This window comes from Xyrauchen texanus, chromosome 28 (genome assembly GCF_025860055.1).
Source record: "Xyrauchen texanus isolate HMW12.3.18 chromosome 28, RBS_HiC_50CHRs, whole genome shotgun sequence".
Lineage (NCBI taxonomy): Eukaryota > Metazoa > Chordata > Actinopteri > Cypriniformes > Catostomidae > Xyrauchen > Xyrauchen texanus.
Window position 1 is genome coordinate 5,434,630 of NC_068303.1, and position 27,559 is coordinate 5,462,188.

A 27,559-nucleotide genomic window follows, 5' to 3' on the forward strand; every position below is an offset into this window, starting at 1 on the left:
ACTTGTCATATATTTGTAATTCCTTGCAATATATTAACTGGAGTATTACGTAACGACCCTTAATGTTTGTAAGTGGGAGTTGTAGTGTATTTGTTCCTGATTCATATTATCAATTAATTGTACCAGTGCAGTCAAAGAACTCCAAATCCCATAATGCCGCGCTCGAGCGTTCTGATCGCCTACGCTCAATAAACCAAATGACAATAATCCCCGCTGCCATAGTGACACACAGCGAGAAAAGAGAGCGGATAAAAGAAAAAATAAATTTTACTGCGCTTTTCTCGTCATTTATCGCCAGAAAAATGGACAACTCCGGAAAGGAGAAGGAGGCAATTCAGCTAATGGCAGAAGCCGATAAGAAAGTGAAGTCTTCCGGCTCGTTTTTAGCAGGAATGTTTGGGTAAGATTAAATGTAAAAAAACATTTAAAAAAAAATTAAAAAGATATATATTAACATAACGGGGTTTTTTCATTATCATAAAGTGTCAATAAAAATAATAGCCATTTATCCGATGTCATAGTAGTATTTAAGCAGTAAAATATTTATGTTTGGCGCATGAGTGGCGCAGGAGCACTGCAGCGTTTGCATCGTCTTTGAATATATATAATTTTATTTTAATAAAACACACGTGTTATGTGTGCAATCTGGGTAATTTATTATAATGTATTAACAATTTCATAAGAGTATGTTAGTAAATTGTTTGAATGCAGCTGCATGATTCAACTGTCAATCCTAGAAATCCATATATAAAATCCATTCAGTTTTAAGGTTGGCCTAATAATTGATAATAACTTTCATTAAGAATTTAATTAATTACATTATATAATGCCTACCAGATCATTAGTTTATATTTATACAAATAGTCATAAAATAAACAATAGAATATGTAACAAAACTTGTATTTATACGTTATCATGTATGTGTACCTGTTTTAAAGCATTATATGATGTTTATTAATGACTATATATGATTGCTATTATAAAGTTCAAATATATTAACATAAATAAACCCACGGGACGTCAAACTGAACCAGGAACAGAATTTATTTAGGACGTTCTGTTAATTACCAACAGTAATTTAAGAAGTTTTGATGACCTAACACAGAGTATACAATTTAATTTTCCTTCCCAACCAATATTTTCACCTATAATAAGCTTTTATCTTTCAGTTAAAAGAAGTTAGGCTAGCTTGTCTGTTTAAATGCAGGTTAAGTATGAGAAGGTTATGTTCTGCAGCATTATTCAAATGCTTGTGAACATATTTTGGAAATGTAGCACTATGAAAACAAGGATACAAATTATTTAGGATTTTAAATAGGAAAAAGAGAATGAACTGTAACTGAATCTTTCTATTTTTTTAGGGGAAATCACAAAGTGGAGGAGGCCTGCGAAATGTATGCCAGAGCAGCCAACATGTTCAAAATGGCCAAAAACTGGAGTGGTAGGTGCTTCTTGGATAGTAAATGTAAAATGTTATTAAATAAGAATAAAATGTAAATGTGTGTGTGTGTGTGTGTGTGTGTATATATACATATATATATATATTCATTTCCTATTATATTTTGATGTATGTACACTCACTGAGCACTTTATTAGGTACACCTAATAATTCATGCAATTATCTAATCAGCCAATTTCATGGCAGCAGCTGAATGCATAAAATCACGCAGATACGGGTCAGGAGCTTCAGTTAATGTTCACAGCAACCATCAGAATGGTGAATTGTTTTATTTTAACCATTGCATGACTGTTGACACCAGGTTTGGGTATTTCTGTAACTGCTGATCTTCTGGGATTTTCACACACAACTGGAGTCTCTAGAATTTACTCAGAATGGTGCCAAAAAAAAAAACATCCAGTGAGCGGCAGTTCTGTGGATGGAAATGTCTGGTTGATGAGAGAGTTCAACGGAGAATGGCTAGACTGGTTCGAGCTGCCAGAAAGTCTACGGTAACTCAGATAACCGCTCTGTACAATTGTGGTGAGAAGAATAGCCTCTCAGAATGAACATCGAACATTGATGCTGATGGGCTACAACAGCAGAAGACCACATTGGGCACTTTATTAGGATCATAGTGTTCCCAATAAAGTGCTAAGTGAGTGTATATACAGTATATATATTAGTATACACCGACAGCCACAACATTAAAACCACCTGCCTCCAAAACAGCTTATGCCGCCTAAACAGCTCTGACCCGTCAAGGCATGGACTCTGCAAGACCCCTGAAGGTGTCCTGTGGTATCTGGCACCAAGATATTAGCAGCAGATCCTTTAAGTCCTGTAAGTTGCAAGGTTGAGTCGCTGTGGATCGGACCTGTTGGTCCAGCAAGTCCCATAAATGCTCAATTGGATTGAGATCAGGGGAATTTGGAGGCCAAGTCAACGCCTTGAACTCTTGTCACATTCTTCCAACCATTCCTGAACAATTTTTGCAGTGTGGCAGGGGAAATTATCCCACTGAAAGAGGCCACTGACATTAAGGAATACCGTTGCCATGAAGGGGTGTACGTGGTCTGCATCAATCTTTAGGTAGGTGGTATGTGTCAAAGTAACATCCACGTGAATGCTAGGACCCAAATGTCCCAACAGAACATTGCCCAGAGCATTACACTGCCTCCGCTGGCTTGCCTTCTTCCCATAGTGCATCTTGCTGCCATGTCTTCCCCAGAAAAACGACACACACACACCCAGCCGTCCACATGATCTAAAAGAAAATGTGATTCATCAGACCAGGCCTCCTTCTTTCATTGCTCCATGGTCCTGTTCTGATGCTCACGTGCCCATTATAGGCGCTTTCGACGGTGGACGGGGTCAGCATAGCACGCTAACCGGTCTATGGCTACGCAGCCCCATGTGTAGCTAGCTGTGATGCACTGTGTGTTCTGACACCTTTCTATCATGGCCAGCATTACATTTTTCAGCAATTTGTGCTATAGTAACTCTTCTGTGGGATCAGACAAGACAGGCTAACCTTCGCTCCCCACGCCCATAAATGAACCTTAGGTGTCCATGACCCTGTCGCCGGTTCACTGGTTGTCCTTCCTTGGACTACTTTTGGTAGGTGCTAACCACTGCATACCGGGAACACCCCAAAGACCTGCCGTTTTGGAGATGCCCTGAACCAGTCGTCTAGCCAGCACAATTTGGCACTTGTCAAAGTCACTCAGATCCTTATGCTTGCTCATTTTTCCTGCTTCCAACACATGCAATTCAAGAACTGACTGTTCACTTGCTGCCTAATATATCCCACCCCTTGACAGGTTCCATTGTAATGAGATAATAAAGGTTATTCACTTCACCTGTCAGTAATTTTAATGTTGGGGCTGATCTGTGTGTGTGTGTGTGTGTATATATATATATATATATATATATGTATATATGTATTTAAATGCCCATGAGCTGTAGGAATTGTAAATGTTTGATAGTGACTTGTTAATGAAAGTTATTACAATGTGTCATGTTGTATAGTAAAACAGCTAGAGCATTTAAATGATAGGATGCAATATTCTGTTTATTATATATTTATATTGTACTAAAGAGCTTTGTGCTTTTATCTAGCTGCAGGGAATGCCTTCTGTCAGGCGGCCAGACTTCACATGCAGCTTCAGAATAAACACGATTCTGCCACCAGCTATGTAGATGCCGGAAATGCTTTCAAGAAGGCCGATCCACAGGGTGAGGCCACAGATTATACTCCTAACTTCAAACTAGTCGCACAGCTGATTTTTCCAATAGGAATAAATGGAATGGATTTCATTTTATACATTGTTTCATGTAAATTGAAGCAGAATTTGTCATGTGACACCTAATAATCAGATGGTTTTGCTGAGGTCAGTTAGCTAGAGACTATACAAAGAAGTTACTAATAATCACTATACAATGTTTGTGATGTGTATGTACTCTATGTTATATCCCTTTAACACTGTAACTTTTCCCTCCTTCTCTTTAATGCTGCGATTAGAGGCTATCAAGTGCTTAAACGCAGCCATTGATATTTACACTGACATGGTAAGATGGACACGTATGGGAATCAACTTTCCAAGTGCTGTTTTGTACCAGTCATAACCACAGTGCATATAATGTTCAGCCATTTCTGTACTGTTTTAAACAGACAGGTTTTTAGTGTTTGAGCCCTCCAGGAATCCACTGGCCATTATGGCAGAAACTCACAGCAGGCAGTTTAACAAAACTCGTCAAAACTTTTCTGTGCACTACAATGAGACGCTTCCCACAACTAGGGAGAAATTTAAAAAACTTCCCCTGATTATACCTCAAAACCTGCATCCAAACTTTGAATGGGACCACAAACATGTATATTCAAATAGACTGATTAAGCGTGGTAGGTACTGAATTAAATACCAATTGGACTGTTTTATAATATTCCTCTCTTTTATCCCCAGGGGAGATTCACCATCGCAGCCAAACATCATATCACAATTGCAGAGGTGTATGAGTCAGAGCTTTTGGACATTGAGAAGGTACAGCGTGTGTTGATTGCTCTTCCAGCATTGGAGAAATTACACAATGGTAGCTGTTTTAGGCTTGTCGGCACATGCTGTTTTATATAATCATTTTTAGAACCCGGAGAAGCAATAAAGTTGTTACATCTGTGACTGTAACAAATATTACCAATTATTCTGTGATATCATAATTTTTTATATTTAGAATGGAAAAGATAAAATGATAACTTTCTTTGGAGTGATATTGCATAATCAGTGCTTTATTTAACATTTAATTATGACTTGTAATTATTTTTTAAGTTGATTTTACAAAGCCAACATACTGTTATTTTACAGACATTGTTTGGGGTTTTCCAAAATTCCTAAACCTCCTAGAGCAGTGATTCACAACCGGGGGTACGCAGGTTCCAGGGAATACACAGAAACAATTAGATTTGGCTATTTTGAATTTATAAAACAAAATGAATGACTCAAAATAAAAATAACTGGGATTAGGTCTGGTAAAATATATAGATTTTCTTATTAATCGTGATCTTCATTTGAATGTTCTTGATATCCATTCTTAAAATACTAAGATCTTTAAATATGCAAAGTTGAGCAACAATATAAGTCCAAAGACGAGATCAATACAATCCATTTGTCATTAAATAATGTCTCTTTTAATATACTTTGTTCTTTACAGTCAGCTCTTGATCAAAAACTACAAAAAATAAACATTTAAGTATAATAAGAAGCCGTGCGGTTTCTCTCTCATTAATCTTCGCTTAACCAAATCAAAATGCAGAGCTGTGGGTTTTCTTAAAGTGACAGTACAGTTTTTAGCATTTGTTCTACATATCAGTGTCAATACTTGTAAATAGTACAATTGTGCATGTAAACAATAAACATGCAGGAATAACAATATATGTATATAATTTGGCCTACAAGTTTATTTGCTTATACATGCTACGATCTATGTAAAATGATGAAAAACTACTGATAAAATTATATTTGTAAAATTTATATTTCCCAATGTACCAAGTTAGAAGATCTCCTGCCCTGTATAATTAACAGCATTAGCCTGTTCTAATTGCGCATTTCAAAGCTTATTTGGCCTGATTTTGTTTTTGTTGTTGATGAATAAACATCATCAATTATATATATACCGTATATGTGTGTGTGTGTGTGTGTGTGTGTATGCACATATGTTGATGAAGGGGACTTGACCCTTACTGATCGTGCTGTTGGGCTACTTACGGCAAAAAAGTTTGGGAAGCACTGCCCTAAAGCTTTCAAGCTTCATCCACCAAATTTGGCACAGACCTTCAGACTGTTCTGGAATAATATGCTATGACTTTTTTAATTGATCAGACTTACGTTTTATCGCACAACGTACAATCAAATCTCAGAAAAATACCATAGAATTATCGTAATTATGAGATTCCGACTTGTAAAAACTGTCCACGTCTTGTTAGAACTTGTAAATACAAGAAACCTTTCAGACAAGGCTTTGTACAGTAGACAACATCAAAGTTTATCCTAACAAACTTTACCTATCTCATTTTTAATTGTCGAATTTACATTAATTTGAAATAATTGAGCTGATTTAAGATACTGTTTAGCTAGATTGTGGTCTTTCACTCATAGAGGTTTAAAGTTTAAATGTTAAACAGTATTCTGTCACTGGTTAAGATTATTCTGTGTTTGGTTGTCCATAGGCGATTGCACATTATGAACAAGCTGCCGACTATTACAAAGGAGAAGAGTCGAACAGGTAAGCCTGCTCAGCAGAAGCAAAATAATGGACTTTTAAAAATCAGTTTCTTTTAACATTGTTTAACCTTCTGGTAACAGGCTTTCAGAGGTTAGTGATGTTGCTTTGATTGTCGTTTGACGCTTTGAAATGGTATGTTTGCTTAATTTACAGCTCTGCAAACAAGTGTCTATTAAAGGTGGCTTCATACAGTGCCCAGTTAGAACAGTACCATAAGGCAATAGAGATTTATGAGCAGGTATGCCATCTGTTGGTCTTCTGCAGATATTAAAACATTTGTTCAACATTACTCACTCACCAACAGTCACTAAGTTACTCAGAAATGTGTGTTTGTGTTTGCAAACAGGTTGGCAGCAACACAATGGATAATCCTCTACTGAAATACAGCGCCAAAGAATACTTTTTCAAAGCATCCTTGTGTCACTTTATCGTGGATGAGCTCAACGCAAAGGTCAGTTTGTGATCGGAGGAAGTGCTTGATAATGCTGCAGAATCAGATGGCATTTGTAACTTGTTTTCTTTTTGATGTAGCTCGCTGTTGGAAAGTATGAGGAGATGTTTCCAGCCTTCTCAGACTCAAGAGAGTGCAAACTCTTGAAGGTTTGTGATTCTCAGTTCTTGTTGCTTACACAACCATGTTGGGGGATTGGTATGCTTAGCACGCAGTGGATTATTGAATTTATAAATGGTTTCTACATAATACAAATAGCAAGCACAGTTTGTCCATTATAGTTTGACTACAATGTGAACTTTTAGACTTTTATTGGTATTCTCTATAGGGTCTTTTCCACTGCACGATACAACTCTACTCAACTCGACTCGGCTCGCTTTTTGGGGGTTTCCACTGTGGATAGTACCCGGTACCTGATACTTTTTTAGTACCACCTCCGTCAAGGTTCCAAGCGAGCCGATGCTAAATGTGACGTCAAAATCCTGCTGATCACTGATTGGTCAGGGAGATGGTGTGTTTTGTTATGTTAACTCTATACTCTGCTTAAAAGCTTCACTTTATTTATTTAACCAGCTACTGGAAGCTTGCTTCTAAAACAACCAGGCCAATTTAACTGTTACACTTGTGTAAAATCACCATGCAACAACTGGCAGTAGAGGCGGCGCAACTATGACGATCAGCCTATAATCCCACCCACATTGATGCGGCACTAAACTGCAGTGGAAATGCAAGCTCCGAAAAGTAAAGCGAATAGAGTTGAGTCGAGTCGAACCGTAACGTGCAGTGGAAAAGTGTCATATGGGTGCTGCATAGTGAGATGTACAGTAGCTAGTGAACAGGTGTTCATCATCATAGCTGTTACAATATCATGTTTTTTTAGCACGGCTGGACTGTATTGACCAATTAGCATCCAGAACGGCCTCTATCCATCTTAAAACATACCTTTATTTGGATTTTATTATTATTATAAATACAATTTGATTTATAAAATGGCATAAATGATTTAAAAATATAATATAATTTTTTATATAACTTTACACATTCGGCTGTTCACACCGAATGTGTATTTGCCTGTATTTGCACTCTGTTTTTAATACTTTTACTATGTAAAACTGTGTATGTTTACTGTTTTTATACTGTTGTCTACAATGCTAAAATAAAATACAGCCTATTTCAACAAATGTTCTTGCTCGGAGAAGAAATTATAAAGAGAATGAGCGATTGAAGGTTCGGGTCATGTACCGGCTAATACTTTAAAAGAATATTCCTGGTTTAATGCAAGTTAAGTTCAATCGACAGCATTTGTGGCATAATGCTGATTACCACAAAAAACAAAAAAATCTTAAAAACAAAAAAAACAAAAAAAAAAAATCTGGGTAACAGTGATGCACTGTTAGAAGTGATTGGGGCCAATCCATAAACATTAAAATACACACTGCTTCAAAAGTATAGCCACAAGACAAACAATATGCTTGTTAACATGATTTTAGTGTGATAAAATAACCCGCTAGCTAACCTTTTCTGTGTAAAGTTATACACAATTTGACAACTTCTTTGACTTGACGATGTAATGCAACTCTAATATCCTAAAACGACCATAAAAATGATAATTTAAATAGCTTTACATTTAAAATAATCCACAAGTTTTAACAGAATTAATGTAGTTTAATTGTAAGTGCCTTAGTGTAACCTCAGTTTTTGCTTTTTTAAACGAAAAGGAGGGACGAGTAATTTTATTTTTGTGCTAATCAACATTATGCCACAAATGCTGTTGATTGAGCATAACGTGCATTGAACCTGGAATATTCCTTTAACTTAATGCCCGTGCAGACCTTTAATCAACGTTGTATTATAGAATGATTTTACCGTGGGTAAAGGGTGTTTTTAGGCATTACATGAAGCCTTATTAACACAACAAAACACAATAAATAATTCCACTAAGTAATATAGTTCATTAGCCTGGTACTTACAGTAGGCTGTTTGTGGTTGCCAATTAACACCACATTCAAAAAACATTCTATGATTGATGTAACTTCCTAATCATCAGGATTATTGTTGATATTAATCTGGGCATTTATATTGACTGGAACATGATTGTAGTTGTGCACATTAACATAGAATTCAATTAATGTACGGTCATAGATATGCATATAATCTATTTTGCAGTTGTTTCAAAACCCATCCAATCACAAAAATATTTTAAGACAGAAAAATCTATTTTAAAATTATTGTTGTGTACTTATAAGAGATTTTATCCTTACAGAAACTTCTAGAGGCCCATGAGGAACAGAACGCAGAAGCATTTACAGAAGCAGTAAGTCTTTTACAGTCACACATTTTGCTTTATTAATGGTTAATAAAATGTAACTTTGTATTTTTTTCCCCCTATATAATGGACTTTTCATATAATGCAGTTTTTCTGTGCATCTTTTAGGTAAAGGAGTTTGATTCCATCTCTCGCTTGGACCAGTGGCATACCACTATGCTTCTGCGGATCAAAAAGTCAGTTCAAGGAGAAGAGGGTGACCTGAAATGATCTGGACAGTGGGGAGACCACCCACTGCACGGCACCCTCCTCCTCACATTTCCATTTCACAGCAGTTTTGTGCAATGGCCAAGTCCAGGTCTCCCAAGACAGTATGTCAAAATGTATTGCGGCAACTTTTTCAGACAATATTTAAGCCTGTATTCTGTTTATATTCATTTACTGTATAATATAGCACATATCGAAATTTAGCACTCCAGTTCAAAGATCTGTTTTGTTTTGGAACCTTGAAACCCCAGCCACTGAATCGCAATGTGCTAGAGCTGCATGAGATGCACAGATGTAATTATTGAGTCAGTGTTGCAGAGTTATATATATTATTTAGACATACAAATTTAAGGTATTTGTGCAATTTTGTTAGTCAGATTACAGTAGTTGGCACATAGGCCTCAAAAATTCAGCTGTCTACAACAGGAATCGAACACGTCTCATTTTCATTATTATTTAATAACGGCAGATGACATTTATGCAGGAGCCACCAGCACTATTGATATGTGCTAGAGAACTTCAATTTCCCAGATCTAACATTTTTAAATGTAATTTAAATTCTTACAGAAATCTGAAATGTAATTTTTTATTGCGCGTATACTTAAAAGCAAATAAGTATCCTCATTTTATTTATTTTGTGATGTTGGTTTCTTAAATTTGTATTTATTTCATTATTCATTGTATTTATTGTCTGAATTATTATTATAAAAATTAATTTAAGGATTTTTACACTATTGAAGTAAATTACTTTTCCATCTGCACTGAAAATCCATGTTTAACCTTTTATTAACTTGCTCTATATGTGTGTAGTGTTGTATATGCATAGCTCATATACACTTTCTACTTTATTGGTCTTTAGCAGCGCATGTTATTCTATGCGTTTTAAGTGTTGTGTGATTGTCCGTATTTTACCAATTTTTAAGAAGCCATGAAAACTTACCAAACAATGTACTTTCCCACAGAGCAACTCATGTCTTCGCTGAATATCTGTGAGAATGTACACAAATAAAAATCAATATTGAAATGGCTTCACGGTTCATGTTCTTGAGAGACTATTATATTGGTTTAAAGTCATGTTTAGTCTAGTTAGTCATGTTTTCTAATGAAAGCAGCACTATTACTATTGCTTTTATTAGTTATCTAACTCTTAGCATTCAAATTTGACATACAGTTAGTGATACAGTCATATCAATAATAATGTGCATATTTTGTGTGCTAATAAGTTCCTAAGTTATCAGACTTGCCAGACAAATGATAAAACAGGCAACAAGTACTTCGTATATACAGTTCCCTTTCGAGAGGTCTCTCCTATTGCGTAAGTAGCTTACGCTATGGGAAAACTCCGTTTCTCGAGAAATATTGAAGTCTTTATGTAAAACGCATTGCAGCTGCACAGCAGACAGCAATGAGCGAAGCAAACTCCCTGCCGCCAGTTCAATTCACGCAGGCAGACCAGCACCCCTCCAGAGCGGTGGGTCTCGTCTCGTTTGGCGCGTCAGGGGACGACGGTGAAAAGGATGACATCCTTTCCATTGACGCTGCATCCGACGACTGGCCGGGCTCGGCCTTCGACCCCGCGCCGTCGACATTAGCGGACACGAGCAGGGGCACCAGCATGGACTCAGAGATCGTCCGCATCCTGTCTAATGGACGCTCGACGCCGCTCGCGTTCCGCTAACCGAAAGCAGCCGCCTGAGCGACGGGGACCTCGGCCCAAGATCGTGCTGAACCCGGAGCCTCGTAAGTCTTCCTAGCCATAGGAAGAAAGGGAGAGAGTGCGTGTCTCGCAAAAGCCGGACCACTCTCTCCAAAATGTGTAAAACATTACCCAGTCCCCTTACAAGCGGCTGGAAATGTCTGTACAGCAGTCAATGGGCCAGTCACAGAACTCGCTCACCTGCAATCAAACGCCGTTTTAACGGCAACACACAGAAATCACAAAAGAGTCATTTTCTGCCTGTGTCACTAAGGGTCACGTGTCCACACTAAAGTGCACATTCCCACATATCAATACTGTCCAAACAGTGCCGAATACTTCCCCAGCTCAAGCTGGACGCCCCATAAATGTGGATCGTGTGCCTATTGTCATGTATGCACCACTACACACAAGCACTGTTCCCACAGTTATAAACACTTCCCCAGTAAAAGCGGAAATACTATAAAGGTAGCGGCGTGCCTGCTGTCATGCATGCACCCCTACACACAAACACTGTATGCATGCCCAACAACCCCCGCCTGAACGGGAGGCTTTATGAAAATGGCGCGCGTGCCTACTACGGTATATGCACCCCCACCCATAAGCCTGCCCATACAGTTTCAGATCAGTTCTCTGGCTCATGCCGCGAGCATCACAGATGCGACGCACGAGCTAAGAAACTCCCCGCTAAGAACGGGAAGCTTTATGAAAGTGGCGCGCGTGCCTATTACAATGTATGCACCCCCACCCGTAAACACTGTCTATACAGTTTAAAACATTTCTCCAGCTCATGCTGCGAGCATTACGGAGATAGCACGCGTGCCTGTAATCTCACATGCACCCCTGCACTCGGCACTCAACAAAGCTGCTCAGCGCGCTCCCGCGCCTCTGAGAGCTGTAAGCTCAGTGTTAGCACAAGGCAATTCGCCGGCAGGGCCCATACGTCACTGCGACACGCCCCCAGCCAGCATTCAGCCCATATCTGTGCGAGCAGACGCCTGGGAAAAAATCCCTGACATGCCGAAATGGGTTTTGAACATAATAAAACACGGTTACTCGCTTCAATTCGCTCGCAGACCACCCCACTTTTCAGCGGTGGTTGAGACGAAAGTGAGGACAGATGTTTCACATGTTCTACGCACCGAGGTGCTCAAACTGATAGAGAAGGGCGCTATAGAAACTGTTCCTCCCTCTATGAGCGAGGCGGGTTTTTACAGCCGCTACTTTCTTGTCCCGAAAAAGGACGGTGGCCTCTGCCACATCCTAGATCTCAGACATCTGAACAAAGCTTTAATGATTCGCTCGTTCAGAATGTTAACGACCAAACATATCCTCGAGCAAGTTCGCCCCGGGGACTGGTTTCTATCAGTGGATTTGAAAGACGCTTACTTTCACATTCCGATAGCGCCTCATCACAGGCCATTTCTGAGATTCGCTTTCGAGGGACAGTCATACCAGTACACAGTACTACCATTCGGCTTATCATTGGCCCCCCGTACATTCATGAAATGTATGGATGCAGCACTTTCCCCCCTGAGGCAGCGGGGAGTGCGAATACTGAATTACCTCGACGATTGGCTAATCTTAGCACAATCAGAGAGTCAGTTAACGACGCACAGATCTTGGATTATCAGCCATCTAGAATGTCTGGGTCTGAGAGTCAATTTTGCAAAGAGTGTGCTATCCCCCAGCCAGACTATCTCTTTTCTGGGAATAGTGCTAGACTTAGTGCAGATGACGGTGTGCCTCTCATCAGAGCGCGCGCTCGCTATTCGGCGTCTTGTAACATCATTTAGAGCGGGCGCGCACGCCCCCGTCAAACGATTTCAAAGGATGCTCGGTCTCAGGGCCTCGGCATCAGCTGTACTCCAGCTAGGATTGTTGCATAAGCGTCCTCTCCAACGCTGGCTCAAGAGCCGTGTCCCCACTCACGCGTGGCGCTCGGGCCACTTTTTAATCAGAGCGAATCACGGGTGTATAAAGCCTTGACGCCCTGGAAGGCCGTCGACTGGTATCAAACCGGCGTGAGTCTGGGCGTAAACACACTGAGAAATATGATCACGACAGATGCCTCCAAAATAGGATGCGGGGCCCTTTACGAGGGCAGGCCTGTCTCCGGTTTTTGGTCAAACCCGGAAAAGCACTTACGTATAAACTGTCTGGAAATGAAAGCGATCGCCTTGGCTCTCAGAGCCCTGCTTCCGTACCTGAAAAACGAACACGTCCTGGTCTGAACGGACAACATGATGGTAGTATCGTATATAAATCGCCAGGGTGGACTCAGGTCGAGCTCCCTGCACTCTATGGCCAGGGAGCTCATCTTATGGTCACAGCACAACCTGCGCTCGCTGAGAGCAGTGCATGTGCCAGGCGTCCTGAACCAGGGAGCGGACATGCTGTCCAGAGACAAAGTTCTCCCAGGAGAATGGTCTCTCCACCCCCTGACGGTTCAGTGGTTATGGCAAACCTTTGGCGAGGCAGAGGTCGACCTCTTCAGCCTCCAGGAAAATGCGCACTGCCCTCTTTTCTTCTCAAAGAGCACGGACGCTTCGCCCAAGTCTGGCCGAGCCGCCCCTTGTATGTTTTCCCCGATCGCGATGCTACCTCAGGTCATCAGTCGGATCAGGGAGGTGAAATGTGCAGTGCTCCTGGTAGCCCCACTCTGGAAGAACCAGACGTGGTTTCCAGAACTGATGCAGATGATGCAATCTGCCCCATGGCCGATTCCGTTGAGGCTGGACCTCCTCAGACAGGCCAACGGGATGATTCTTCATCCCGCCCGATCTGTGGGCCCTTCATGCATGGCCCCTCGACGGGTTCCAGAGAACCTCCCAGCGGAGTGTTGAGAACCATCACTGAGGCGCGAGCGCCTCTACGAGCGCTTATATGCCCAAAAGTGGAAAGTGTTCAGTGACTGGTGTGATACCAAGAGCTTGAACCCCAAATCGTGCGAGATACCAAGTGTACTCGCCTTTTTGCAAGAGCTGCTGGAGGTGGGCCGCACACCCTCCATGCTCAAAGTCTATGTGGCTGCCATAGCGGCGTCACACAATCCTGATAAAGGACGCTCATTAGGGAAAAACGAACTAATCATTCGTTTCCTAAGAGGCGCTAGGAGGATGAACCCTCCTCGCCCCCCCTCAGTACCGATCTGGGACCTGGCCACGGTCCTGGACGCACTCAAGAGTGCCCCATTTGAACCTCTCCGAACCGTGCACCTTAAACAGCTCTCGCTCAAAACTGCGCTCTTGCTGGCACTCGCCTCAGTCAAGAGAGTGGGTGACCTGCACGCGCTGTCATCAAGCGCTGCTTGCTTGGAATTTGGACCTAACGACTGCAGAGTTGTCCTTAGGCCAAAGCACGCGTATATTCCTAAAGTGCTCTCCACACCCTTCAGAGTACAGGTGATATCTCTGGCAGTGCTATCGTCTCCAGCAGACGAAAGTGACGCTAATTTACTCTGCCAGGTCAGGGCGCTCAGAGTATACTTGGAACGTTCTGCCCCGTTCAGACAGACGGAACAATTATTCGTATGCTTTGACGGCCGCACTAAAGGTCTCGCAGTTTCAAAGCAAAGAATATCACGCTGGATAGTAGATGCTATAGTGCTGGCTTATGAAGCCAAGGGCCTTCAATGCCCACTCTACGAGGAGCATGGCCTCCTCGTGGGCGTGGTCGAGTGGAATACCCATTGAGCGATATTTGTGCGGCGGCAGGCTGGGCCTCGCCTTCGACATTTATCAGGTTTTATAACCTACAGGTCCCCTCATTGCATTCCAACATTCTATCAGCCTGACTGTAGTATGGACTGGAGTACGTATATGCTGAGCATTATCTCCTCCCTTATAAGGTCCGTCTCTGACTGACTTAGAGGGTTTTTTATGCATATCAGTAAATAGAATAATCAGTACATAAGATATGTGCTTGTGTTTTTACAATGAGCGCCCCACCATGGGCCACCTTGGGGCAAAGGCGCTCTGTATCATCCCATCATATAGCTCGCCGTTGGCCGGCTCGTTGAATAATCACTTTGCTTTAAGGATCAGGCATCTGCTTCTGGCTTTATAGAGCGAAGTCAGCACGCACAGCGTTTTGCATGGTGTTCCCATAGCGTAAGCTACTTACGCAATAGGAGAGACCTCTCGAAAGGGAACGACTCGGTTACTAACGTAACCTCGGTTCCCTGAGAGGAGGGAACGAGTATTGCGTAAGCTGCCGTGCTTGTGCTTGGTCAGTCGCTTCAGTCGATTGAACCTAAAGAACTCTCATGACGGGCGCTAATATATAGCCTTAGCCACGCCCATCTTGGCGGGCTCTGAGCGCTGGCGCAAAGCGCGCTCATTGGTCGCAGCATTCAGAGTCGCCCGTCATTGGTTCGAGCAAGTTGCCGCAGCACAGCCAATGACCGAGCTGCTTCGCTCATTGCTGTCCAGATGCAATGCATTTTACATAAAGACTTCAATATTTCTCGAGAAACGGAGTTTTCCCATAGCGTAAGCTACTTACGCAATACTCGTTCCCTCCTCTCAGGGAACCGAGGTTACGTTAGTAACCGAGTCGTTTTTTAACCGATATTTACACGTTCTGCTAGTCAGTTATCGGGTTTTGTAATATTTAACGGAAAATGGCGCCATCTGGTGGGTGTGTAAACAACACCGCGTCATACGCCTTTACTGTGCGTTCAACAGGGAGCGGCGTTGTTCACAGGCAAAGAAATGTTTAATGTTTAACCAAGTTAATATACTGTTACATTTACGTCGTTTTCTGCATTAATCACTCACGTAATCACAACTCTGGAAAACAGTGTAACCTAATATATCCGTGATTAGAAAAAGTGTTTTGACCAAGCCCACAAGAACAGACAAGAAAATAACCTTTGACAGGACAAATATGTTCCTAAAACTGCTTTTGTGTTATGTGAGAACTTGGAAGAATGTCGAAGCTGTCCTTTTTATGATGTCCATGAAGGTATTTTGCTACTGGATTGGTTGCAGGCGCGGGTCTCTAGAAAAAAATAGCGTCTCTGTCAGGAAGTATTTAGGCTAGTTAGCTGGGAAAAATATTAGTAAGTTCGGATACATTCTTATATTCAATAACATGCCTAAACAGCTGGACTCTGTGATTGTGGCTATGTATTTAGTTTTAACTTTTCTTAGAATTTATGATTAGCAGAACATTTTCTTCAGAAAAGGTAAAAAATAATGTTTTTCAGTTAGGCCTACATCTAAAAGGAAGTGATAATGATTAATTTCAAGCTGAATTCAAAATAAATTGTATATTTATTAATCTGTGATTTTTAATTGAGCTGTTATTGCAAAACAATATAGCCTACATACACCGATCAGCCACAACATTAATCCACCTGCCTAATATAGGTCCCCCTCGTGCCGCCAAAACAGCACCAACCCGCATCTCAGAATATCATTCTTCTCACCACAATTGTAAAGATTGGTTATCAGAGTTATAGTAGAGTTTGTCAGTTCGAACCAGTCTGGCCATTCTCTGTTGATCTCTCTCATCACAAGACATTTCCATCCACAGAACTGCCCCTCACTGGATGTTTTTTGTTTTTGGCACCATTCGGAGTAAATTCTAGAGTCTGTTGTGTGTGAAAATCCCAGGAGATACAGAAAAACTCAAACCAGCCCATCTGGCACCACCAGTCATCCATGCGATTATCTAATTAGCCAATTGTGTGGTAGCAGTGCAGTTCATACAATCATGAACTGCACCAGGCCAGGAGCTTCAGGTCAGTTTCAGCTTCAGTTAGTGATAACATCAACCATCAGTATGGGGAAAAATGGCATGATCGTGGCATGATTGTCGGTGCCCCCAAAGTGAGCCTAGTTTCTCCAAAGGTTATTTTTCCTCCATTAACCAACATTTTATGGAGTTTTGTGTGTCTTGTCCCAGTTACCTTCGGCTTACTCACTGGTGTTCTAAATACAATTATGATTTAATTATTTATTTTTATACACAATTTACAATCATATTGAATCAAACTACAGTTTGTGAAGTGTATTAAAAGCAGAGCTAAAATCTATAAAATGTAACCAAGTCTAAGCTCTAGGATCCTCCAGGGGTTTTAAAATCAAGTGCATAATGCTATTAATGGGATCCTCAGTTCCTCATATAGACAAAGAAGGGGCTTTGTCTATATACAAGCTGTAATGCAAGTCGTGATTATACACACCCGGTCCCTTATCAGGCTAATCAAGTCGCTTTGGATAAAAGCGTCTGCCAAATGCATAAATGTAAATGTAAGTCTTCTGACTAATAGGCATGGTCATGTAGGCCGCTTCTCTAGTGCCTACATGACCTAACAACGTACATTGATTGTAAATGTTTTCTGGCAGCTTAATAAGAATACCACTTCAGATTTCCCTGAGAGAAAGTACAATTATCTTTATGTTTTGAGTTCCAATAAGATAAGACCAGTCTCCAACAGAAGCTTTGTAGTATAACACCTTGAATAGGAGAAAATGTGTGTGTGTTTCTCCAAAAGTATTTCTGTTTTAGGAATTCAGTGAAGTGAGAACAGCAGTCAAGAGGTGGACAACTGGACCGCAGAGACCTACTATTATCCATAAAGGGAAGACTGTCTGTGGCCTATGACCTGACTCGGACCATTGGAGCCAATATACAGAACTGAAGTGACACAGACATTGTTGCTACAAAATTACAGAATAAATAAAATCAAAATGGTGTTCATTATTCAACCAAATCCCAATAAAAAGCAGGAAAACAATTAGGATAAGATGCATAATACGGGACTTTTAACTATAAACAAGCCTAAAACACACCAGGACTGTTGCTTTGAAATGTTGGAGACTTGGCTCCATTACACTAATAAATCTTTAAATTATCAGTATAGATTTTTTGAAACTGATATATTGGTCTACCTCTAGTTTGCAGCCACTGTAAAATAAATGTACAAGTGCACCTGTAACTGCACATTGATATATATATATTTTTATTCATATATGTACATTTATTAAACATTGTTGTCTTTCATTATATAGCTTTTATCTGTATTTTATTAAAGCAATAAGCCATTAGAGGTTACATTTTACAGTGTATTTACACTGGTTAAAGGAGTGATTCTCACAAAACATGTCAAGAAAATGGCCTGGACCTATGTATAAAAAAAAAATAAACAAAAAAAAATTATATTGTGCATATACAAACTTTAAGACCATTAAGATTTTTTGCATTGTGACATTATTTTCATGACGGTTACACACATTTTACCCACCAACTCCCTTTACCGCATTACAAAAAGAGACGGTCACTATGATATTCTCATTGCCACAACTTGAAAAAACTAATATATATATATATATATATATATATATACAATTGTTAAAATCTTTTTACTGTATAAAAATGTCTGTTACAGTGATAATCTTCATTAAAAACAACAGTAGGGAATAATAAAAGCAAAGGTTCAGATGCATAACGGAAGGGCTATCAATTGGACAGAGAATCCAAATTAGAATTTTGACCATAAATATTTTCAAATTTCAAATTAAATTTGAATTTTAAACTCAACTGATTTTTTAAATTGACATTGTTCCCTTTGTCCACAAGAGGGTGCATTGAATACAAAATAAACCATACAGCACCCTGTTATATTATTGCAAAGAACATTCCTGGCTGTTAAAAAAATTAGCATTCCATTTTACATTTATGCATTTGGCAGACGCTTTTAACCAAAGCGACTTACAGTGCACTTATTACAGGGACAATCCCCCCAGAGCAACCTGAAGTTAAGTGCCTTGCTCAAGGGCCCAACAGTGGCATCTTGGTGGTGCTGGGGCTTGAACCCCCAACCTTCTGGTCAGTAACCCACAGCCTCAACCACTGCCCCATTTTCAACTAATGAACATAAAATAAATAGATAAAAAACATTTTGTCGCTCCATATTATTAAATGCATATTACCAATACTAATTTATTTGCATTTTGCTTGTGAAAGATACCTGTGTGTATTTTTGTATGCTGGTGGAGTGAGTTCCTATGAGCAAATGCTCTTCCGCAGGTTTCACACGTTTCACACTTGTCTCAATCCTGAATGGATCCTGCTATGATGTTTCAGGTATTCTTTTGATGCAAAGCTCTTTCCACAGTTCTCACACATGAAAGGTTTTTCACCTGGAGAGGAATTTATAATGGTAGTTACTACTGATTTAGTTACAGTGTCTGTATACATGAGGTAAACAGCAAAGGCCAGTCCATTCACCTGTGTGACATCTCTTGTGGTAAGACAGCATATGGTTCTGAGTAAATCTGGCTTCACAGAGGTCACAGGCAAAAGGTTTCTCTCCAGTGTGGATCCTGAAATAAAACACAAGCAAATGAAACATTCTGTCAGAGAAAAGAAAGTGTGAATACTGTAGTATCAGAGGTCTTGACTAAAGATACACCATATTGGTAGTCAAAATTATTCTGGATCCACATTCATCGCATTTGAAGGGTTTGTGTCCAGAGTGGGTTCTCTCATGCAGAGTAAGGGCTGTTTTGGAACTCAGAGATTTGCCGCAGATGTGGCAGAAGTGCCTGTCCGTTCCGCCCTCGTGCACTTGCCGTTTATGACTCCTCACATCCTTCTTGCGTTTGAAGGTCTTGTTGCAGACGTCGCAGGGGAAGAGCCTCTCATCATTGTGAACATGACGCTGGTGGATCTTCAGGTTGCAACGATTGGCGAAGGTCTGCTGACAGATGTCACAGCGGTACGTGGTGTCTGTCAGGACTCCGTGGCTGACCTTCAAGTGTTTGAGGTAGCATTTTCATAGTAGAAAGACCGGCTGCATAGTTCACACCTGTATTTTGCACTTCCTCTTCTGCTTTCCTTCTCTGACCCATCCGCCTCATCCATTTCCTCATAAGGCAGGAAGTCTGATTCTTGAGCGTCTTCTTCTTGGATAGAGTGAGGGGTCTCGGAGTCACTGTCATCACAAGCCTCTTTTTCAGCTACTGTTTCTCCAGCTTGTGATTCCACCTGGGGATCTTCTGAAGCTTGTTCTTCTCCTGCACTCTTGGATTTGTCAGGGTTCTCTGTTTGGATCTTCAACTTTTTCAGTGGGAAGTCTACGGAAACTCTGCGGCTGGCTAACCTTCTACTTCTCAGGCCCTAAATGTCTTGCTCTATCTCCATAGGTGATTTGAAAGGCTTCTTTCTCTTTATTGCTCTTCTCACTCGTTCTTGTTTCGTCTTTACCTCAATTCTTGAACCGTTCAAATCCACTCCTTCTTTCTGGAAAGACAGGTTGAGCATTTCTGCATTATAATCCAAGACTTCAGATGTACAAACATCTACTAATTCCTGGCAGTCTAGGAGTTTAGCCATTTGCAATATAGTGTTGACAAAATGTCTTTCGACCTCCATTGATCCAGAATACGCATATTCCATGAATTTAGTGAATGCATTTGTCGAAATGTCAGATAAAAATATTTTCTTCACATGGTCATCAGCTAAGAGGACAGATTTGAAGTAACAACACGATGCGGCCAGGACGACCTTGTGGGCTTCGAACTCCTCCAGCTCTCCTTGAAAGTCCACCTGCACTGTGACATCACACAGATTTCCCTTGGACATCAGTTGCCACATTGCACTGAGCAGATTCTTCTGATAACAGCTAGATTGGAGTTGAACCGATCCATCACTCATTTTGTCTGGTTTCTGCAACTACAAACAGGATATAAGAAAAAAGGTAAGTAGGTAACTTAGCAAATGCTTTATCCAAATTGTCCAATTACAGGTTCAGTCCCACTAGAGTTATCTTGATTGGTCTTGAAGAGCAAAACTGTCAGTCAATAGCCCCCATTTCCTGCTCAAAAAAGTAAATTGTTTTGATCTAAAAACCACATCAAAATATATATTTACAATAAAATCCTTAGTCAATATGCATTTGAGCATAATACCATAACATACAGTCAGGTGATCAATATCTCAAGAGTTTAAATTGAATTATTATGTGAGAAGAAAAAGACTGCGGAGTGATATGACTATTACTGTGACAAAATGTAATGCCAGATTCTTAAAGGTGCAATATGTACAAAAATGTTCATGTAATATGATTTATTTTTTTGACAATGTGTGAACGGCTTGTAACGCAAATTAAAAAATTAGGCCTACCCGGACTTCGTAGTTTGCCTATTAAAGCCTGTAGACTATTTTTCACGCTCCGGGTCGCTTTTGCTGGGAAAATCCAAAGGATGTGACCTTTATGTGTGCTTCTGAGAGTCTTGCTTTTGCATATCGCGGCGCCGTATTGTGGTTCGTTCTGCATAACACGGCGGCTCATTTTATCTTGTCGCGGACCATTCGCGGTAACCCAAATTAACAGTCCAGCCCTGATATGCAGTTTCAAAGTTTGTAGTAAAACAATCAAAACTGTAATTTTAATTAACAACCTCATCTGTCAGCATGATGCCGGTGAATCACGTTCAGCCTCTTTGTAAGTTACGTCATTGTTTTGATCAATTCGTAACCTGCGTTCACACTGCCAGCTACTTTGTCGTTGTATGTTGCCGGTGGCTGGTGGTTAGGTCGCTAGTGGTGTGTATGGAGAGTCTAAACAGCACTGTTTCTGTACAATTAATATTATTATTAAAATATTAGGATCACATGAAGATACCATCTTCTCTCCTATTGGCTGTCGCTCCCGAATGTCGCTCTTCATTTGCATACATTTTAACATTTCTCAACTTTGTTGCATCACTGGACACGCCCACATCGGGTCGTCGTGGCTCATGGAGCCAGAAGTCGCCAGCTCTCACTGAAAATGAACGAGATGAGGTTGTTTTGTCGCTGCATGTCGCTGGCAGTGTGAACGCAGCTTTATGGAGTGTTTGCGTGAGCAAAAGGTAGCTGGCTGCAGTTCACTAAACAGCCACAGGTGTCATTAATAACAAGGGTTTCTGAGTCTTACATACTGCACCTTTAATATATATATATATATATATATATATATATATATATATATTATTATTATTATTTTTTTTTACAAATAGCTGCTGCTACAATATAGACGTATAGTATTTATTTCTGTCTAAAAGCATTTCATCAAGCAAGCCATTTGAAATGCTAAACTTTAGCTTTTCAGGCCATGCTAACATCCCAATTATAAATAAACCCATATGTTTCAGTTTACTCCAAACATTTCTAATTTATATTTTCACATAATTTCATATCTTATTTGTATGCTTAATAATAATAAAAATTAACTGTATTGCTAAAGAATCCTATATAAACTGGGATGAGTAAAATAAAGGCTGAAAATTAAAGGAATGCTACAACAGTTAGCATCATTAGCTTTGTCTTCAAATGCCAGATTTCTGCGATAATATAACGTTTGATTCATTACTATGTATTTCTCTGATGTGCTTAATGTCATCCGTGAGATGCAATGAAAGGAGGGTTTGTATAGCCAGCTGGAGTTTTCTTACCGTAAGCCAGTAAAACTGCAGCACTGTACAAATCTATGGCACAACAACCCTAGGCGACTGCAGCGAGAGGCATCATAGGAAATGGAGTTCTTTCTAGATGACTGGATTCCTGATAGGTATTTGGGGAATTTGTAAAAGATAAAATGTAATATACAACCAAATTAACATATCATGGTTAAATAAATGTGTAATTTAAAAATGATGCGGATGTAATATACCTCTTGACGTGTCATGCTTAAAACAAATACTGTACAATAACTGTAATAAAATAAATGTTATTTTACCATAGATAAACGTGTTGTATTTTTAATTTTCAAGTATGTAATATACACCTTAACGTCGCTAAAAAAAATAATATAGTTATTACAAAAATTATATTATAATACATTCATGTTTATTTTTAAATTATAAGGATGTCATAAACGTCCTGATATGTCATTATTAAAAAAAGAACTATACTGGACAAAATAATAAATGTTATTTTACAGTAGATACATGTGGTGTATTTGTAAATTATAAAGATGTAATATATGTATTCACGTCACATTTAAAACAAATAAAATAGCTATATTAAAATAAATGTTATTTTACAATACATAGATTTATTGTATTTGATTTTTAAAATTATGTGTCTTGCTGTCATATTCCTGTGTGTACTGTAGCTCAATTTGCCACTGAAACAAATTCCTACATTGTAGAATTTTAGGATCTAATATGTGAGATAGATAGGTGCTAAACATGTAAATGATGAAACGTGAAATGTACATGTAGTGTAACAGATTTATTAAAAATTAAAATAATATATTTTAAATTAGAAATGTATGTCCTGTATATTTTATGTCTGTTGTGTTTTAGGTGGTTAGAATTGTCTTGCATTTAATCATGAAAAATGTTTGTCTCTTCAACAGACTGGACCCAGGAGGATCCTGGGAAATGAAGTTCTTTAAAATGACAGGAAGCCTGGTAGGATTTGTGATTTGTATGATATACTGTAGATATATTATATAGACATACTTGACGTGTTAAATGTAAAATATATAAATACAAATATTATTTATTTTCTTTTTGATATATTTGTACATGAAAGCTGTATCATCTTCACCAATCAATCTTTTTTTTTATCAGAATCCGAATGTGCTTTATTGCCAAGTATGCTTACATATTCTGTGATGTGTGTTGGCACTCTTTTGGTGGCACGAGGGGGACCTACACAATATTAGGCAGGTGGTTTTAATTTTGTGGCTGATCTGTGTATATAGAAATACACAATAAGACAAACAAAACAGTAATATATATATATACATACACATACATATACACACACATACATATGTACAAATATAACTCTGTTATATACAGATCCGATTCATACCTGAACCAAACCAGTTCAGAGGTGAAGTGCAGATGACAGACTCAATGACTGCTGAGTAGAGCTGTATCATCAGTGACAGGATGAACTACCTCAACTGGCGAAGCTGTTGGGTCTTTTTCAAAATTGAGTCAATGTGGGTCTCCCACTTCAGGTCCTGTGAGATGATAGTGTCCAGGAACCTGAATGACTCCACTGCTGCCACAGTGCTGTTTAGAATGGTGAGGGGGGGTCAGTGATGGGGTGTTCCTCCTAAAGTCCACAATCATCTCCACCGCTTTGAGCGTATTCAGCTCCAGGTAGTTTTGATTGCACCAGACAGCCAGCTGTTCAACCACCCAATTTCCCCAGTCTCACTAACTGCTGCCGATCTGTAAGAAAGCTGGTGATTCACTATTATTTGCAGATTGTATCTACAATGTTTCTACAAAGAGTCTTAAAAACATGTTACATGTTAGTGTCACAAAGATTGCCTACGGCACTGTTAACATAACCAACCACCCACCCGCTCAGTTCCTGTGGCCTGTGACCTTTTGTTAAGCTCTTAAAATACTAAAGTGCAGCTGAGTTCATGGGTAAACTGTCACCCCATGACTATTTTTGTCTGTGAATGTATACAAGTAGGTCTGCAGCTGCAGCTAACATTAATTTTTGAAGAAAAACATTATTCAAGAAAAGAAAAAAGTCCAGTCAGCAGTTCTTTATCCCATGAGCTTCTCAGACATTACAATGTAGAAACTTCAGGAGTATACAGATTCCTGCAGGCATCAAACAATTTCTGAAATACCAGCCTGAAGAACACTCATGCTCACCGATGGGTGCAGATAAACAAAGATAAGCTGCTGGCAGTAAATCTAATTTTTTATGGGTAGAAAATGAATGGTTAGAATTGTGTTAGCAAGAATCATGCAAAATTGCATGAACAGTAGCCCCTTTCTAAACAGATTTTAAATCGCCCCCATTTTTTAGATGTTATTTATACCCCCTCACTTCTCAATGTTAAACAATACATGTATTTAAACTTATTGTAAAACAAGGCATTCATGCACATACACATGCATAATGACATGCTTTTTAAGATAGTGTTGTGGAAAACGACGGAGGTGTATGTTTGGAATTGCATATTAAGCACTGTGCATCACAAACTGACCTTGAACCAACCACAATTTTTTAACACACCCGTGACACATTTTTTTATCCGAATGCCATAGTTATAGGCATTGTTCACCCCAAAATTTTAATTCTCTCATCATTTACCCTCATGCCATGTATATGACGTTCTTTCCTCGGCTGAACGAAAATGAAGATTTTTGGAAGATTATTTCAGCTCTGTAGGTCCATACAATTAAAGTCAACACTATTTTACTATAAATTCTCCTCCCTGCCCAGTAGGTGTCGCCACCTACTGGGCAGGGAGGAGAATTTATACTAAAAAAAGGACTTAAATATTGATCTGTTTCTGTTATCATATCACTTCTGAAGACATGGATTTAACCACTGGAGATGTATGGATTACTTTTATGCTGCCCTTATGTGCTTTTGAGCTTGAAAGTTTTGGTAACCATTCACTTGGATTGTATGGAGTCTATGGACATACAGATCTGAAATCTTCTATAAATCTCTGTTAGTGTTTAGCAGAAGAAAGATGCCACTTGCTAAATTTAATATGTTAAATTATGATAAAAATACTGTTTACAACGCTTATCATTCCATATTGTATAGCGTTTCACATACTATTTTTAAAAACAGTATGCATTTTTTTGTACTGTGGTGGGTTTTGAGTCATACGAGCTCGTGTCCACTTGATGTCCCTGTTGCACACAAATCAATGAACAGAAAACTGTTCATGGAAGGCATGTGTTGCGAGCTTTGCACAGTTGCGTTTTATCTTAGTCAACCCCTAATCAGAGTGCTGGACAATGACCAATTAAACATTTTAAACTAAAAACAGTCGTGGAAACACAGCAACGTGTGTCCTACCCTAATATGCAAAGCATATCAAGTTTAAATTGAGTGAACGTGACAGAGGTATCTCTGACAGAGGTATTCATGCAGACACCGCGAGGGATCATTCACATTTTCCATCCTTGTTATTAATGATTCCTTCTGACTCTTTAAATATTTATCCAGGTCATGTTCCATCATGCTAATCAGATGTGAGTTTAGGCTTCAAAAATCAGAGCTGTGTGTGTTTCCTCAGGATTCACCGGGGGGTTTTGCGTGGCCTGCCAAGCGCTTTTTATTGACATAGGAAATCCATATGCCTCGCATTTCCCTTAATGAGTTCTGCAAGTGCGCGGCTCCTTCCGGTGACTCATTCTGCACTTGTGTGGACCGGAGACTGTGGTTTTCCATTTACCTCTGGAGCTCAGCCACGGTGTCTGCGCTGCTGTAACCCAGCACGCTTTGAAAACCAGACAACTACAGAAAAACCCTCCCTCTCCTCTACGACAAAACAATGGAGCCACATCTGCAGCAATATATTACGGGTGCTTGTCTGGAAATCTTGTTCAGCGCCTAAGAAAGGTAGAAACTGTGAAAAGAAACTCTGAAGTTTTTGTCACGGTTTGAGTTGAGTTTTATGCAATAAATCTCAGAATTCTCTTTCAAAACAGGAAGTGGTGTTAAGAATGCATCTAACAGATTTGAATGTTGACACACACACACACACACACACACACACACACACACACACACACACACACACACACATGTTGTGTTTCCATGTTTTATGGGGACTTTCCATAGACATAATGGTTTTTATACTGTACAAACTTTATATTCTATCCCCTAAACCTAACCCTACCCCTAAACCTAACCCTCACAGAAAACTTTCTGCATTTTTACATTTTCAAAAAACATCATTTAGTATGATTTATAAGCTGTTTTCCTCATGGGGACCGACAAAATGTCCCCACAAGGTCAAAAATTTCGGGTTTTACTATCCTTATGGGGACATTTGGTCCCCACAAAGTGATAAATACACGCTCACTCACACACACACACACACACACACACACACATGTTGGTCTACCTATCATTATGAGGACTTTCCATAGACATAATGACTTTTATACTGTACAAACTATAGATTCTATCCTCTAAACCTAACACAACCCCTAAACCTAACCCTCACAGAAAACCTTCTGCATTTTTACATTTTCAATAAAACATTGTTTAGTATGATTTTTAAGCGATTTGAATTATGGGGACACTAGAAATGTCCTCATAAATCACATTTATAGCATAATAATCTTGTAATTACCAGTTTGTAACTTACAAAATTGTCCTCGTAAATCACAAAAACACGCGCACACACACACACACACACATACACACACACTCTCACTCACTTGTAGTGTTACCATGTTTTATGGGGACTTTCCACAGACATAATGGTTTTTATACTGTACAAACTTTATATTCTATCCCCTAAACCTAACCCTACCCCTAAACCTAAACCTCACAGAAAACTTTCTGCATTTTTACATTTTCAAAAAACATAATTTAGTATGATTTATAAGCTGTTTTCCTCATGGGGACTGACAAAATGTCCCCACAAGGTCAAAATTTCGGGTTTTACTATCCTTATGGGGACATTTGGTCCCCACAAAGTGATAAATACACGCTCACACATACACACACACACACACACACACACACACACACACACACACACACACACACACACACACGTTAAACTACAGTCAAATTACTTAACTCTTTAATCAGTAGTTCTGATTGCAGAATTAAATAACATCACTTGATCGTAATATTTTATTTAGTTCAGGTGATACTATTCAATAGGTTGACAACATTTAATTGAACATATACATTTGTACAATA

The 27,559-nt window shown here is 39.5% G+C and overlaps 1 protein-coding gene and 1 long non-coding RNA gene across 5 annotated transcripts in view; one reads left to right on the forward strand and one right to left on the reverse strand.

Annotated features, from left to right (window-relative positions):
- LOC127621981 (uncharacterized) overlaps window positions 1–22,400 on the reverse strand; it is a 42,933-nt gene extending 20,533 nt beyond the window's left edge. For 2 of the 4 annotated variants that reach the window (XR_007967931.1, XR_007967930.1), the window contains exons 1-3: window positions 22,345–22,400; window positions 19,136–20,581; window positions 18,876–19,047 (exon numbers count right to left, since the gene is read on the reverse strand). This is a non-coding gene — a long non-coding RNA (uncharacterized LOC127621981). Of the gene's footprint in view, window positions 1–17,688; window positions 18,773–18,875; window positions 19,048–19,135; window positions 20,582–22,344 lie in introns of those variants that run through there. The other 2 variants (XR_007967933.1, XR_007967932.1) reach the window with 2 other exon arrangements.
- Window positions 48–10,220, forward strand: LOC127621967 (beta-soluble NSF attachment protein-like). Its single transcript, XM_052095812.1, has 11 exons — window positions 48–400; window positions 1,362–1,441; window positions 3,560–3,676; window positions 3,963–4,009; window positions 4,402–4,479; window positions 6,159–6,214; window positions 6,368–6,452; window positions 6,561–6,665; window positions 6,746–6,814; window positions 8,929–8,979; window positions 9,100–10,220. Exons 1-11 carry the CDS (start codon window positions 63–65, stop codon window positions 9,199–9,201), a joined length of 1,128 nt encoding a protein of 375 aa, XP_051951772.1. The 5' UTR covers window positions 48–62; the 3' UTR covers window positions 9,202–10,220.
- Window positions 22,401–27,559: the final 5,159 nt, after the last annotated feature.

Coding starts and splice junctions, on each gene's coding strand:
- LOC127621967 (XM_052095812.1), top strand. CDS start 63: ATGTTTGTAAGTGGGAGTTGTAGTGTATTTGTTCCTGATTCATATTAT. Junction 3,677..3,962: donor CAAGAAGGCCGATCCACAGG/GTGAGGCCACAG, acceptor TGCTGCGATTAG/AGGCTATCAAGTGCTTAAAC. Junction 6,215..6,367: donor AAAGGAGAAGAGTCGAACAG/GTAAGCCTGCTC, acceptor CTTAATTTACAG/CTCTGCAAACAAGTGTCTAT.